The sequence below is a fragment of the Antechinus flavipes genome, chromosome 2 (genome assembly GCF_016432865.1).
Source record: "Antechinus flavipes isolate AdamAnt ecotype Samford, QLD, Australia chromosome 2, AdamAnt_v2, whole genome shotgun sequence".
NCBI classification, from domain to species: Eukaryota; Metazoa; Chordata; class Mammalia; order Dasyuromorphia; family Dasyuridae; genus Antechinus; species Antechinus flavipes.
In genome coordinates this window covers 277,163,941-277,180,489 of record NC_067399.1, presented here as the reverse complement: position 1 = coordinate 277,180,489, position 16,549 = coordinate 277,163,941, and the positions used below count along the sequence as shown (strand labels likewise).

At 38.5% G+C, this 16,549-nt stretch overlaps 1 protein-coding gene across 3 annotated transcripts in view; it reads left to right on the top strand.

Moving 5' to 3' along the window:
• Window positions 1–16,549, top strand: part of FRMD5 (FERM domain containing 5) — a 374,150-nt gene that overhangs the window by 352,115 nt on the left and 5,486 nt on the right. For all 3 annotated transcript variants that reach the window (XM_051977225.1, XM_051977226.1, XM_051977227.1), the window contains 3 exons: window positions 4,608–4,682; window positions 5,630–5,698; window positions 7,236–7,342. In XM_051977225.1, the coding sequence (XP_051833185.1) occupies window positions 4,608–4,682; window positions 5,630–5,698; window positions 7,236–7,342 (251 nt within the window). The remainder of the gene's footprint in view (window positions 1–4,607; window positions 4,683–5,629; window positions 5,699–7,235; window positions 7,343–16,549) is intronic.

Genomic DNA, 16,549 nt, shown 5'->3' with positions numbered 1-16,549 from the left:
CATGATATCAGATACTCTACCCCATATTACACTATCATGATATATGTTATTCTAACATCTGTTATGTATGAGACTTTTATTAAATGCTTTGCTGAAAACTAAGTATACTACACCTGTTTACCTTTCTGAATACTCATAACTTTTCATGTTTTACTCCCTAAGAAAAAAATCTCCAGAAGCAGATGGATTTAAAATGAATTCTACCAAACATTTAAAGAACAATTAATTCCAATACTATATAAATTATTCAGAAAAATAAGAATAGAAGGAGTCCTATCAAACTCCTTTTATGACACAAAATGACAAAAATTAGATGCTGAAACCTAAATCAGGAAGGGTCAAAACAGAAAAAGAAAATTATAGCCCAATTTCCCTAATGATTATTGATGCAAAAAATTTAAATAAAATATTAGCAAAGAGATTACAGCAACTTATCTCCAGAATAATCCACTGTGACCAAGTAGGATTTATACCAAGAATCCAGGGCTGGTTCAACATCAGCATAATTGACAATATCAATAACAAAACTAGCAAAAATTTTATGATTATCTCAACTGATGCAGAAAAAGCATTTGACAAAATATAACATCCATTTCTATTAAAAATAGAAGAGAGAGCATAGGAATAAATGGAGTTTTCCTTAAAATTGATAAATAGTATTTATCTAAGATCATCAGCAAGCATTATATGTATAACAGGGATAAACTAGAAACATTTCCAATAAGATCATGGTGAAACAAGGTTGCCTATTATTACCACTACTATTCAGTAGTGTACTAGAAATACAGTAAGAGAAGAAAAAAATTGAAGGAATTAGAGCAGGTAACAAGGAAACAAAATTATCACTCTTTGCAAATGATATGATGCTATATTCCTAGAGAATCAACTAAAAACTACCAGAAATAATGCACAACTTTAGCAAAATTATAGGATATAAAATAAACCCCCATAAATTATCACCATTTCTTTGTTACCAATAAAATCCAGAAGCAAGAGATAGAAAGATAAATCCCATTTAAAATAATTGTAGATAATATAAAATACTTAAATAGTAAATAAATAAATAATGAAATGATATCTGCCAAGACAAAGCCAGGGACATATAAACACAATTACAAATTTTTTTCACGCAAATAAAGTTAGATCTAAACAACTAGAAGAATATCAAGTGCTAATGGCTAGGCCAAGTTAATATAATAAAAATGACAATTTTACCTAAATTAATCTACTTATTCAGTGCTATACCAAACTGCCAAGAAATTAGTTTATAGCGCTAGAAAAAATAATAACAAAATAATAACATATTTTTGCCAGAAATTAAAATTACTTGCTGGCCTATATTTTAAAGAATCTATCAATTAAATTTTTTCAAATATTGTGGCCTTTCACCGAGAAGCAAGGTGACTTTTCCATTCATTGCAGTTGTTCAAAGATTAACAGTGGCCCAACAAACTTTATTCACTAAGAAGTACTTCATCTGGCTCTGATTATATGAACTCATCAAAATCTCTTAGTCATTTCCATCTTGGACTTCAGCTCCCTATTAGCAATTTTTGTTCTATCTTTCATCCAAAGATTATTTTGCTCAATGATAGGGTAAATAGAAGCATAGTAAGAACTGAGTAGTTTTACTTTCTCACCATTGCCCATTACTGTTTTCCTATTCATCCCAAGAAAAGCTCTTATTCCTTTTTTTAAGTTTTTGCTTCCAACATAGCTGGAAAAAGCCCTTTTTGTTATTTTTAGCATTTACCCAATCTTCTGAGTTTTTCTTCCTTTTAATATTATTTTATAACTTTGCCATTCTTTTGCATCCAACTTTGCTTTATCAGACTATATGTGAATTCTCTCTCTCTCTCTCTCTCTCTCTCTTTTTTGCTGAGGTAATTGGGGTTAAATGACTTGCCCAGGGTCACACAGCTAGGAAGGGTTAAGTATCTGAGGCCAGATTTGAACTCAAGTCCTCCTAACTTCAGGGCTGATACTATCACTGCACTGTCTAGTTGCCCTGATTTAGTTCTGTCTCTTAAGTGCCAAGGCAAGTGGCACTAAAGGCTCCTATAATTTCTAATTCAGCCACTAGTTCCTTTTTATTGGTCAGAATAAGGTCTCCTTATTGAGTATAGCAGAATAGCAGTTCTCCTTATTGCTTCTTCTACCTTGTGAAGAATGAAATTGTTAAGATAAGCCAAGATATCAACTCCTCTGCTTTTATTAGAGCTGTTATGATTGTCTGGGTATTTGAAAGTAACTATTAATAATATGCCATGTCTCTGTGCCAAATTTGTAGGTTATTTAATGACATCATTATCCATTTCCTCCTTCTCTCTATTTTTCCCTCTAGCTTTTTTCCTAACAAATGCTCTCCCCAATACTTTTTCCCTCTGATTAATGGATTTTCACTGCAAGAGTTCAATATATCCTTTTGTATACAAAACTACTCCACTATTCCTTTTGGCTAATGAGTTCCTTTTCCAAAACCCTAATTTACAAATGCCCCCATCTCAATGATACCTATAAAGAAGTTTCCTTCTTTGCAGCAATATCACTAATCCATTTTATTTCCCATATCCTGTATATTTGTGTATTTACAACTGACACTATAATTTTAATTACTAACCCTTTTCTTGAACATTGGTTCCTGAAATTTACTAGTCTTTGCTTATCACTGATATTCTTCTTCCTTTATTTTATCTGACTCTGTAGTATCTGGTTTGGAAGATATATGGACAGTTTCTCCTTCTCCCTCTATCTTTAGTTCATGCATATGTGTATATGCATATATTTTTACACACACACATACATATATATATTTTTTTTTAATCAGCCCTTATTATATGTTCTCCCTGCTTGAACAAGAGGCTATCATGTCTATATCTTTAATCTATAATCCAGAAATCCAAGTCCATTTTCAGAATACTTTTTAGGCATTATCTATATCTATATCTGCCTATCTATATGTAGATAGATATAGATATAGATATAGATATATATCTCCTTAGGAATGGAGGCCATGGAGAATAGAAAGTCTGGATTCAAATCCTGTCTCAGACATTTACTAGCTCTGTGATTCTGAGCAAGTCTGTTAACCCTATTTGCTTCTGTTTCCTCATCTGTAAAATGAGCTGAAGAAGGAAATGGCAAGCCATTCCAATATCTCTGCCATGAGAATACTAATGGGGTCTTCCTAATTTCGTGCCAGCATTCTATCCACCATGCCACCTAGCTACCCTGGCTTTCCAGTTACAAAAGGAAATAAATTGTACCTGTATTTCAGAACTAAAATAATTTAGCTTTTCAGAAGGACAATTTTATTTAGTGCAAGTTGTTTAATGTTTTATCAAAGCAAAGTCACCTAAATTAGTGAGACCCTTGATTAATTTCTTATCAAATAATTCAGTATAGTTTTTTATTATAGTTTTTTATTGACAGAACATATGCATGGGTAATTTTTCAACACTGTCCCTTGCATTCATTTCTGTTCCAACTTTTCCCTTCCCTCCCTCCACCCTCTCCCCTAGATCTCAGTATAGTTTTTTAAAGAGAAATCCCCCATTTTATGTTCAACTTCTACTTTGTTTTTTTTTTTTACTTTGGATTTTATTTGAGAACAGGACTAAGAATCCTGATTCACAACAGTAAATTGTTAGTTGTCATTAACAATGGGATGGTTAGTTTGTTTTTTAAACCAAATATTTCCCATACTCTCATGACAAGTCTTCTTGTACCTGCCTCTGGGTACTTATGCCCCAGGTTTGGAACCCTTATGTACTAGATTCCTTCTGTCAAACAGTTCTTGATTCTGTCATACCAAAGTTTCCAGTGTTTAAGGTCCTGATTCTCTTGGTGTTTCTGCTGTATGTGTTAAAGGGATATGGGGAAAGAAGGAGGGAAAGTTTACAGAGGCTGGGTGAGACCTAAAAGATAATGTCATTCAGGGTTTCTTAACCTGAGATCTACAGAAAAATATGGACAGATCTCAAAGGGTTCATAAACTAGGATGGGGAAAAAAATTAAATCTTATTTCTATAAAATTGACTTCCTTCATAATCCTGTGTATTCTATTTTATGCATTTAAAAACATTTTTCTGAAGAGGGTTCCATAGGCTTCACTGGACTACTGAAGAGATCCATAATGCACAAAAGGTTAAGAAGTCCTTAATTTGATGATGAGGAACTGAGACTTCCCCAAAGTCACACTGGTAATAGAGTAGTCTTGGACTCCAAACCAAGGATTTCCCCCATTATTGGGCTCTGGCTTACACATATTCATGGGTAGCTCTAGAGACTCTATCTCCTTTCTTCCTACCATGCATTTTCCCCCTTTTCCTTGGCAAATTTTAGTTTTTCCTCTTGTACCAGGAAGGATAAGGGAAAGATTTTGTATAAGTCCTTGATCTGGGCACAATAAAAGTAACTGAGCTGGGATCTCTTCTGTTCTTACACACACATATACACATACACCCTGAAGATTATACTCAAGTTAGGGAAGGTACCTGTCCCAAATATTTACAGATTGCATTTTCTTCAAGTGGATTTGGAAAGGTGATATCTTCTTAGCATGAATTGTGACAGTTTTCAGAAATCTGGGCTTTCTCTTGCTGCAGATTGGAGAAATCAAGCCAGGTTCGCACCGTATCCAGCAGTAATTTATTCTTCAAAGGGAGCCGGTTCCGATACAGGTAAATAGTGACAGTAAGTAGCAGTTAATGGACCTCTTTTCAGATCTTTCTCTGGAGAGCAGTCACTTGGTGTTCCTTGCCCTCTGAACTGAGAGATGAAACTTCTACTGAAAATTCCAGTTTTTCCCCTCATTATTCTGTTCCCATGTCTCCAGATGGTCCCCTGACTCTTTCTACCCTCAAACAAAGCTAAAGGTCCCAGATAAAAGTGCCCCTTCTCCTTCAGCTTACAATTGTGTCTTCTGGGATCAATTCTTAGAATGTTTTCAGTTCTTAGAAGATCTGAATCATACATTTTTTATTTATGCTTTATGCCATGCCCTATGCTAGACTCTGGAGATGTAAGTATGACAAATAAAACATTCTGTGTTTTCAGTGGACTAACATCCTAATTAGAGGGAATTTGGAGCTGTGAGAGGCAGTTTATTATAGTGCATATGAATATTGGACTTCCAAATCAAGAAGACTTGACTCAAATCTTACCTCACCAGCTGTGTAATCCTAGACAAGTCACTAAAATTTCTCTGTGCCTGTTTCTTCTGTTGTAATCCTTGTGAGAATCAAATGGGCATTTATCTGAAGTGCTATATAAATGTTAGCTATTATTGTGAAATTTTGGGATTTTTGTGGGTATTTTTAGTGGAATCACACCTTTTCTCCTGAACTTTGCCTTGCTTTTCTGCATCCTATATGCCACAGAAATGGGAAGGGAAGGACCTCTCGATGGCTAACTGTCAGCATATTTTGAACTTCTATATGCCTTCAAACAAGTCTTTCTCAGTGACTAAGTTGTTGCAATAGATGCTTTTACCCCATCACCTTGATAGTCACTTTGCCTACAATTCTGATAGTGACAAGGATAAGGGGGATGGGAGTGGGTTTTGGGACCCAGTCCTTATATATGTTTTCAATTATTGTTGCTATTTTTACTCTCAAATTGTTTTCAGTGGCCGAGTGGCAAAGGAAGTAATGGAATCTAGTGCCAAGATTAAAAGGGAGCCACCAGAAATACACCGGTAAGAGAAGCAGAGGGACCTTCCTAGAGTTAAATCCTAAAGGGTAACATGACTTAGAACCCAACAAGGTTCTAGATCTCCTCCCCACACCCACCCAAATATAGGCCTCTGGGTAGAAAACAGTAAAAGAAGTTCAGGAGGATGAATGGGCAACCCACCAGGCAGATTCCAGGCTCAAGCTCAATTGTGGAGCACTTGAAAAGACTAAAAACTCTGTCTTTCTGGAAGAGGGAAAGTTTTTCATGATATTCCCCCCAAATGAGGATCTGGGTTCATTCAGTACTGAAGGCATATGCTTTTGTGCGCACTCTGCTTTAGTGAAAACTGAGTCCAGACAAAGAGGATTGGTCTCAACTTGTTTCCAACCTGTTTCAAGTCACAGAATAGGATGGACTTGAGAGGATCCAAGAGTGGGAAGCTCTGAGTTAGATGTTCCTGGATGGAAGAAGAAGATTTTATTTTCAAGGAGTTTATAGAAACCCATAGTTCTTGCTATCAGCTTTCTGAAACAACTGGTCCAGATAACATTTTCCAGGATACCCAGAGTCCAAGTCAGAGGAATGCTTCAAAAAAGACTAGTTAGTTTCTCCAAGACCCAGCAAAAAGGGCATCTCTGTAGCCAGTTCATTTGAAAATTCTGGATACTGGCCCTCTCTAATTGCAGAGGTGATGGGTCAGGATGGGTGAGAAAGATGGAGACAGACCACATAAACCACACAACAACGTTTGGGGATGTCCAGCTCTGAGAGAGAAGTGCCCCTCCCTTCCCCAGGTTATAGTTTTTATGTGTTTTGTAACTATTCTGAAACCAATCAATAAATCACTCAGATTTTAATTTATGCTCTTCATATGCCAAGCTCTGGGAATACAAGCACAACAAATAAAACATCCCTTACTTTCACTGAGTTTACATTCTAATGGAGCCAACAAGTACATGTTAAAATGTATACAACAGAAACACACACACACACACGAATTACATCTAAGATAGTTTGGTAGAGGGGACTATCTGTTCACTGAAGGCTTAAGTAAAGCTTCACCAGAAAATTGTGCCCAAATTGCAATCTTAAAGAAAGGAAAACTCAAGAAGAGAGGGAGAAAATGTGTTCTAACCATTCATGTGTCCTTCTAAGAAATAGAAGGATGGTTGTGAGATGTATACAGAGAGGCTAGGCTAGACTACAGGAGTTGGGAAATAATAGTCAATGAAACTGGCCAGAAAGGTTTAGGTCAGATTCTGAAAGGTGTTGGATACTAAACCGGAGTTTATATTTTATCCTTGGTACAACAGAAATTGACTGGTGCAAAACGATCCCCCTTTTGTCTCTACCCATAGGAAAGATTGAGCAGAAGGTGATTTAACCATACATTTGTCTAAAATCTGAAACTAGTGAGAAGCAGAAGTGCTATGAAAGAGAATGAGATGTATGTGGCCAAATAATTGTAGCAGTTTTCTGATCTTCCTAACTCTTCTACCCACAATCCCTCCCTGCTCTTTGGTTTGAGGATTAACAGGTTCTTCTTTTCCTAACCTCAGGGCCGGAATGGTTCCCAGCCGGAGCTGCCCTTCCATCACCCATGGACCAAGATTGAGCAGCGTCCCCAGGACTCGCCGAAGAGCTGTTCACATCTCCATCATGGAAGGTGAGGTTCTTCTTGGCACTCACTGTTCACATTGGAAAAAACAGTGGTTTGATTGTGGGCGAATCACTTAACCTGTGCCTGGATTCACCTTATTGGTGCACTTGATGGTCTTGATGGTACTTTCCAGATCTAAGTCTATGACTCTCCGATCAATTTGTAGGGATTTCTCTTTTGAGTCTTGAGCTTCCAGCTTTTCTGAAAATGGGACAGGTGCCATTGGAAGCAGCTGCAAGTTTCTTTCAGTGGAATGAGACTATAATTGTCAAAGATGTCCCATGGCTCTGGGAAAAAAATGGTTTGAGTATCAGGCTGAGAAAATCAGTTTACATACACTCACACTTAATTTCCTCATGTAGAGCCAAATAAAATAAAATAAGCAGGGGAAATAGCAGCGTATTTCCCTTCCCTCTTTGAAAAAACTGTTCCTCCTAGCCCAGGCCCAAAGTTATGGGGCTTTTCTACCTTTGGCTTTGGGATCTGGTCCAGTCTAGGAAATTGAGAGCCACTGTAGGCTTACCCCAATTATGAAGATATACTAAGTAGTACAAGAAAGTAACTTCCTGCCAATAAGCTCTTGTGAATCCCTCTGCCCAGTTAGTAAAGCCAGGACTCAAGCTTGTCAAACCTGGGGTTGAGTGATTAGTCTATTGATTGGAAGGAAAGCTGTAGGTCCCAGGGAGTTCCTGATTCATTTCTCATACTAAAGAAACTTCACTTGTTTTGCCCAATTTTGACCAAATCTCCACAACCCTAATGACACAGCCACTGAAGCAGAAACCTAGGTAGGGTTTGGGGTCTTTTTTTTTTTTCAAAAAATTGCCTTAACCTCTGGCTTCTTGGCTTCATTTGAGCTGAAGAAATCTAATTTCTTGCTACTTGAACTCCTCATCATTTTTCCTAGAAATCCAGCCTATTTTAGTCATTTCTATTCTTGCTCTTTCATGCTTGCTTCTTGTTAGAAGATAATGTGAATGTATGTGTGTGTGTATCTATAGGTCTCCATTGAACTGGCTGTTCAGATTACTAAAGTCAAAAGCTCTGTAGTCTCCTGGTGGTTAACACAATTTAGGGGGAAGCTCTGGCTGTTACTCCTTGTCTGCTGCCGCTAACCCAGCTCCTCCTGCCTGCTGAGGACAGGTGTGAGATATGGTACATTTTCCCTGAATAGCAGTGGATTTTAATAGGCTATTAGGAGGTCTCAAAGAGCAAGAACAAAAATAGCCAGCTAGCCCTGCTTCAGCCGTGGCTCTCTCTATGATCACAGAGAGCTCTGTGCTCTATTTCTGGGAATTCCTAAAAATGGTGGTCTCCTCTGAGAAGGGCAAACTACTGGTGAGAAAAAGACCTCTGGAGCTCCCTTCTTGGGGAAGTCGTATGATGGGTGCCACTACTCAATTCAGAAGGTTAACAAGGATTCTTTAAGCACTTATGGTATTCCAGGCCCTGCCCAAAGGAATCTGACAGTCTAATAAGGGAAGAAGACCCATAAAAGGATGCTCCAAAGCAGGGTCAGCAGGTAGGGAGGGAGAAGGTGCTTCTGCAGGGACATGGCAAAGTCATGAATGGAGCCCAGAGGGGACTACTACTGAACACTTCCAGTATTTGGCATGACATTATAACTCTCCTCTCCATGGCAGAGAAGTGGCCTTGCGGAGGCACAGGAGCTCTGGCAGCTGTTATTCAGACCACATGCAGGGATGGACTTTGTAAGGAGCTGCAATTTATAACTATGACCTGAGCCCCAGCCCAAGAGACTCATCACACAGTTATTTAGCTATGGCATCTCTTAAGAGATCACCTGATAGGAAAACATTGTACACAGTAAGGTCAATATTGTGGGATGAACAACTATGATAGACTTACCTCTTTTCAGTAATACAATTATTCAATGTCTGTGATTCCAAAATTCCAAAAGATACATGATGAAAAATACGATGCATATTCAAAGAAAAGTCTATAGAGTCAGAATATAGATTAAAGCATACTATTTTCACTTTGGGTTTTTTTTTTTTAACATTTTTCCTTTTTGTTTTTTACATGACTAATGTGGAAATATATTTAACATGATTTCACATGTATATCCTATATCAGTTTGCTTGCTATCTTGGGAAGAAGGAGGGGAAGGGAGGAAGAAAAATTTAGAACCAACATCTTATAAAAGAATGAATGTTGGAAACCATTTTTACTTGTAATTGGAAAAAAATAAGATACTATATTTACAAAAAAGAGAGAGATCACCTGCTACATCATAGAGGAATTTGCTCTCAGAAAGTTGAGAGATGCCTCTTGAAATTGTAAATTATTTCAAATACTGAAATAAAATATGACATAAAAATTCAGAGCTAGGACTTTGGATAGGCATTTCCTCTAGTCCAAATTATTTAATAACTTGTGAATATCAGGAGGTAAACAAGACTGATAGTCTGAGCTCCATCCACTGCAAAATGGGAATGAGAAGCTATGTAGCTTGGTAGTCAAACTATGTCTGTGACTATGAACAAATTATTAACTCCTCTGATGACTTTTTTTTTTTAAAATGAGAATAATAATAATAGATGTGGATACTGTGGAAGAAAAATAGCTTACTCTGCATTTTGGGGCAGAAGGCTACTAGAGATAATTTTATTCATTAGATTATTCTAATTATAAGTATATCTCCTTAACCAGAGGAAATCCAAAGGGACAGATATTGCTCCTGAGTTTGTAAATCTCTCTTATAAGCCATTTTTAGTCACAATTTTTATTATCGCTAAGTCCTGATTGGATATCCTCTCCTCCTCCCCTCCCCCCACTAGCAGTCACATATATTTGAATTAATATTATAAAAACTTTTAAATGTGTAACATATGGAAATATGTAGTAGAAATTCAAATTATATGCTACTTCAGGGGATTCATTATTTCTACTAATCAGAAACTAGCAGTATTTATCCTAAAGAAAGAGTAAAATCCCACAATAAGTTAAAACATTAGTTACAAAGTTCATGTGAAAGTTTAGGTAACAGTTTTGATTCATCACATATCAAACATGCAGTCTACAGAAGGATCATTTTCCTAAATCCAATTAAGGGTGAAGATAGGTTAATAACTTTAATTATATTCAGCATATTATATAATATTCTAAATTGGCTACCATGCTTATCCATTTCCTAGAACTTATGTTTTTTCTTAAATTTGTACTCAGTTTCCAGAAAGTAGTTAGGATTTTGTTAAAGATGATAAAGGCTATGGAGTCAGAACTACCTGGGTTCAAATTCAGCCTCAGACACTTATTAGCTATGTAACCCTGGACAAGTCACTTAACCCCAGTTGTCTTTCAAAATAAATAAATGTGACACACATATTTCAGTATGTAGATTGTTTCAAAATTGGTAATTGAAGAAAAAATGGTTCCTCATCCAAACTAGATCAGAAACTTCAGATGAAAGGGCTGTTTTAATAAAGAAACTTCAGTATCCTTCTATAGGACTTCCTCACAGGGTTGTTGTCAGGCCCAGATGAGATATTTTCAAGATGCTTGCAAGGTCTAAAGCACTTTAATAATTTCAGTTATTATTATTAGCAGTAGCCACAACGGTGTCTTATCCACATTTTTAAAAACAGAAACCCAGAACTGCTGGAACCCAAATGATTTGTGGGTACACAGAGGATATGAGCTTAAAGCTGACAATGACACTGCCCCAACTGGTATTGGGATGCTGGGAAAAGACTGTAAATGAACAAGGTGGAAGTCACATTGAAGGGATGCAGAATGGCTGTCATTGTCCTTATTGACAAGAATAAAACCAGTGATACTCCTAAAAAATAAATAAAAATAAAGCTGACAATGAAAAGAAGCTGGTTGGGGATCCTGGCAAGGAGAGTGAGGGGAAAAAAGGAAAGGCAAAATGTGGACAGAGACTTGCTTCCTTGAACAATATAAGTGAATAAAAAGAAAAAAATTTGGGCTTTTAAGTAGCTGAATAAATACAGCAAAAAGTAAGCCTATAGAAAGAATTTCCAGGAGTTCTTTGAAAAAAAAAGAATCACTTCAGAGGAAATTTCACCTCTGGAATTCTACCCCAGAAACACAATTACTTTTTTCCCTTATTGTGGGATTCTAAAAGGGGAGGAGGTGTGACAACCACAAAGAAAAGACCATTGATGCATCTCACCATGAGCTGAAGGACTAAGTCAGGTGCTAACTAGCTAAAACCCTAAGGAGCTTGTGGATTTTGGAAAACTGCCCTCTGTCCTTTGCCCAGGATTTCCAGCAGTTCAGAAGTAACTTATCCCAAGTTTTGGAAGAGGAAGAAAGGAAGGATGGACCTATACATTCTATTTTGCTAGTAGTTCTCAGAAAGGGAATTTTACCCAATTGCAAGTAGTAAAGCCTGGCCAAGCTGGGACGACACCATCTTCCAACTCATCAGGGTTGCCGAGGTATGTGGATGAGGCCTCTGCTTTCTCTGGAATTAAGGCTACAGCCTTGATAAAGCCTTTTACCTTATCCTGCCCAGCTCCATGACCTTCCCAGGACAAACAGTGACAGCTTGGCTAGGGACATGTCTGATGTCCCCAAGATGATCCTGAGTGAGATGGGAAATTGGTAGCAAAAGGGAAATAGCTTTTGCAGCGAGTAATAACATCATTTTATGTGAAAAGGAACCTATCACAACTCATCACACTCCAGGTTGCAGTTACCAGAAATACTTCCCAAAGAGTATGTCTAGTAACCCAGCTGACAGAGCAGGGCATGCATGTGCTCAGGGAACACATCTACATGGGTTGAGCTATTGGTCTCAACCAATCCAAGCACAAGCCTGAAATCTGCTCCTAGTTTGCAATGAATAGCTCTCACGCCAACAGTTATCTAGAACACTTGTGAAAAAGTCAAACACAAAACAGCTCAAGTTCTCTGCCCACCCGCCGAGGCCCCTCAGAAGCCACAGAAGCAATATCCCTCTTACAGAGCTCTTCTCAAGCCCAGCTTCCTGAGCGCTCGCCTCTCTGGAGCTCTCCCCTTCACCATATTCTGCCTTGCCCACTTTGAGGTTCTGTGGAAACTGGGGTGGGGGTCGTGCTGTGGAGCAGGGCTGGCTTCCCCTCCATTCCCTACACACAGCCTGATTTTTCAAGCCTGAAGTGATCGTCTGTCTCCCAAGAATCAGCATGGGGAAGAGCCTGATAAAAATCCAGACCAAAGTTCCAGTTCAGCTCCGGATGACTAACCATTGTCAGCGGTCCATGAGCGTACGTGTCCTGAGAGTGGGACCCAGGCTACAGGGGAGGATTGTGGGGGTCGTGCCCCGGAACATTGTGAGGGCCGCTGCTGGCCACCAGGGTCCTCTGGAACGCCTCCAAGGTAACGGCAGATAACATCCTTTTGTTGTATCCTGTCGCAGCACCTTAGATCTTAGCTAGGACGAGCCGGCACAACTCCTCTTTCTCATTCTTCTTCTCCTGCCCCTCTCCCTCCTTGGCTTCCCACGTCAGGCACTGTCTCAGAATGCTGGATTTGAACATGACCTTGAGGCCTTTTCTGAGATGGTAAAAATCAAACCCTCAATCCAGGGTTCACCTTAGCAGACACAATAACATTATCACAGGGTGTTCTGGCAAAAGAGAGGGCCAGCGTGCCGTGTAACTTGGGTGCCTCTTTGCCCTCCATTCTTACACAGATATTTAATCCCTGTTCTTTCCCCCAGCTTTCTCAAAGCCCCGTCCTGGGCCAAGGGAAGCCTTTTCTGAAGTGGCTGCTAATCAGCTGCATTAGTGATGCTGTGGAAGGGGCTCTGTGCTGTCCTTGTAAGGATACGGGCACACTGCCCTGGAATGTTCCAGGGGGTCAGGCCGTTGCTGCCAGGTACCTTCTGTACTAGGCAAGAATGGAGTGATATGAGAAAGGAAAAGGAAAGGAAGGGATAGAATGGAAAATGGGGGAGAGTTGACAACATGTAACTATCAGGTCATTAGGACCATACATCATGAATCCATCACTGCCCCCACCCCCTGCCCTCTGCTTGCCAAGCAGATGAAGTCAGAGAAACTATACTGAATATGCTATGTCCGGAAAACCATAGTCTGATTCATGACACCGGATGGGGCTTCTCACCTTCGCATTGTTTCAGGACAGTTTCTCAGGCTGTACTGAAGGCAGTAAGCTAGTAACCTAGAGGATAGTTCATATCTCTCTTGTCTCCCACTAAATTTAGAATCATTTAACACACTCAACTCAATCACTGAGTTGCAGCAAAAACAAAAACAAAACAACAACAAAAAAAAAAAAAACCATCCAGCTGAATGTCAAGAGACCTGAGGTTTATTTAGTTCTAACTCTGCAGCAAACTACTTGTCTGGCCTTGAAGAAAGTCCACAATTTTCATTTTCCCCATCTGTAAAATGGGGATATGTAACACCTACCCTCGAAGCACTCAGGTGGTGCTATGGATAGATCACTGGGCCTGGAGGAGAAAAATGCAAGTTCAAATCCCAACTCAGACCCTACTTACGCTGGGTGATCCTGGGCAAGTCATTTCACCCCCTATTTGCCTTAATACACTAGAGAAGGAGATGGCAAACCATTCAATGTCTTTGCTAAGACAGCCCCAAGCCAATATGAGCTATGGGGTCATGAAGAGTCAGATATAACTGAACAACAATAATGATACCTACTCTGCCTAGCTCATAGAACTGTGAAGACAAAAGAGGATAAAGATGGAAGCGCTTTAAAAGGTACTAAACACCATGCAAATGTGAAACACACCAGCTAGAAGCTACCATATAGCTTAAGACAGATGATTAAATGCTGTCATATGTGCCAAAAGTAGGTAGGATGTCAGAAATAGAACAGAGTGATAAAATAATTGTAGAAGGAGCCTGACTAATTAATGTCTAGCGCATGGACATGAGAAGAGAGACAAAAGGGTCATTCCCTAACAGCCTACCTTCCTTTGGACCATTAGTTTTTCTCTTCTCACTTCCTCTCTCCTTCCTGGAACTTGGTCAACCAAGAAGTTTCTTTTTTTCTTAATACTATTTTTCCAAATACGTTCAAAGATATTTTTTAACTTTTAGTTTTGTGAAACCTTGTGTCCCAAATTTGTCTCCCTCCCTTCCTAAAACGGCAAGCAATCCATTATAGTTTAAACATGTGCAATTTTTCTCAACATATTTCCATATTTGTCATGCTGCATAAATCAGATGAAAATCAGATGAAAAGAGAAAAAAACCACAAGAACAAAAAAAAAAAAAAAAAGCAAACAACAACAAAAAGATAAAAATACTATGTTTTGATCACATTCAGCCTCATAGTCCATTCTCTGGATGTGGATGACTCTTTTCATCCAAGTCTATTGGAACTGCCTTGAATCACAACATTGTTGAAGAGCCAAGATGAATATCACATAATCTTGCTGTACTACTGTGTACAGTATTCTCCAATTCTGCTCACTCACTTCACTATGTATCAATTCATGTAATTCTTCCCAGGATTTTCAGAAATCAGCCTGCTCATCATTTCTTATAGAACAATTATATATATATATAAGTGTGTATATATATATATATATATATATATATATATGTATATATAAATTTGCTAAGGCAATTGGATTAAGTGACTTGCCTAGGATCACACAGCAAAGAAGTGTTAATTGTCTGAGGCCAGATTTGAACTCAGGTCCTTCTGACTTCAGGGCTGGTGCTCTATCCACTGCACCAACTAGCTGCCCCCACAATAATAGTCCTTAACATTCATATACCATAACTTATTCAGCCATTCCTCAACTGATGGGCATCCACTCAATTTCCAGTTCCTTGCCACTACAAAAAAAAGAACTACTACAAATATTTTTGTACATGAACCAAGAGCTTTCAAAGAGATCTTGTAGGAGTTAAGCCATTCACACAAGCTTCTCATGTGGCTATCCACAACCAGTCTCTCCAACAGATGAATAAAAAGGTTGCCCTGAAGGGGAAAAAAAAGTAACTCTGGACCAATAAAACTGAATAGTAACTGCCATTCTTGGAGATTGCTTTGGCTCTAGATACAAGGGTTTAGATCTGTTCAAGGTGAGGTGGTAAAGTGGAAGACTTTCTAGCCTGGATTTTTAAGAAGTTCCTGATTCTGTACTTGAGCTTCTTAGAGGGAATCTTTGTTTGGGCTTTTCCCTGCTAGCCAGGGCAATAACCCAGAGACTCAAGACTGAGCTATCACTGGTAAAATGAAAGTGTAATCTGAGTCATTTTCTTTCTTTATGATTAGCTAGCTCCTAGATTCAAATCTAGGGCATCACTCTGATAGATCAGACTGTTTATTATTAGTAATTCCAGGCGTTCAATCTAGAATGTATCAAAACGTGTTTAGATCTAGAGTAATCTCCAAGAGTATTTTTACTTTTCAGTTTTATTGGTCCACATGACTTTTTCCTTAATAGGTCAGACATTATGCCTAAATACTAGGGATACAAAAGCAAAAATACTCATTGACTTCCAAGAGCTCACAGTCTAAAGGTGGGGACAACACACAACAAACAAGCCATACACAGACTAAATTTGAATGAATCAGTAGAAGAAAGGCACCAGAAGTAAGAGAAATCAGGAATGACTTCCTGTAAAACATGGGATTTTAGTTGGGATTTGAAGGAATCTAGAGAAGGTAATGAGGAGGAAGAGAATGGGAGACAGTCAGTGAAAATGCCCAGAATCAGAAAATGGGAGTCTGAAATAGGAAACTTCCAGGAGACCCATGTCACTAGGCCACAGAGTAGGTGAAGTGGAAGAAGACTAGAAAGGTACGTGGGGGTGAGGTCATGAATGGCTTTTAATGCCAAACAGAGAATTTTATATTTGATCCTAGAGACAATAAGAAGCCATTGGAGTTAGCTGTTGGCCAAAGAGCAGATGGATTGAAGGGGTCTGAGATTTGAGGCAGACAGATCCACTGGCAAGCTATTATAATAGTCTAAGTATAAAAGGATGAGGGTCTGTACCAGGATGGTGGCAGTATAAGAGGAAAGAAGGGGCAGATTAAATGTTTACAAAGGTAAAATCTGCAGGCTTTGGCAACAGATTTGAGTTTGTTGATGCTCTCAATAATAAGGAAGTTGGGAAGAGGGGAAGATTTTTGGAGAATGAAAGTAAATTCAGTTTTGAACAAATTAAGTTTAAAACCTCTACAGGACATCTACTTTGAGATATTTAATAGACTGTGGGAAAGGCAAAACTG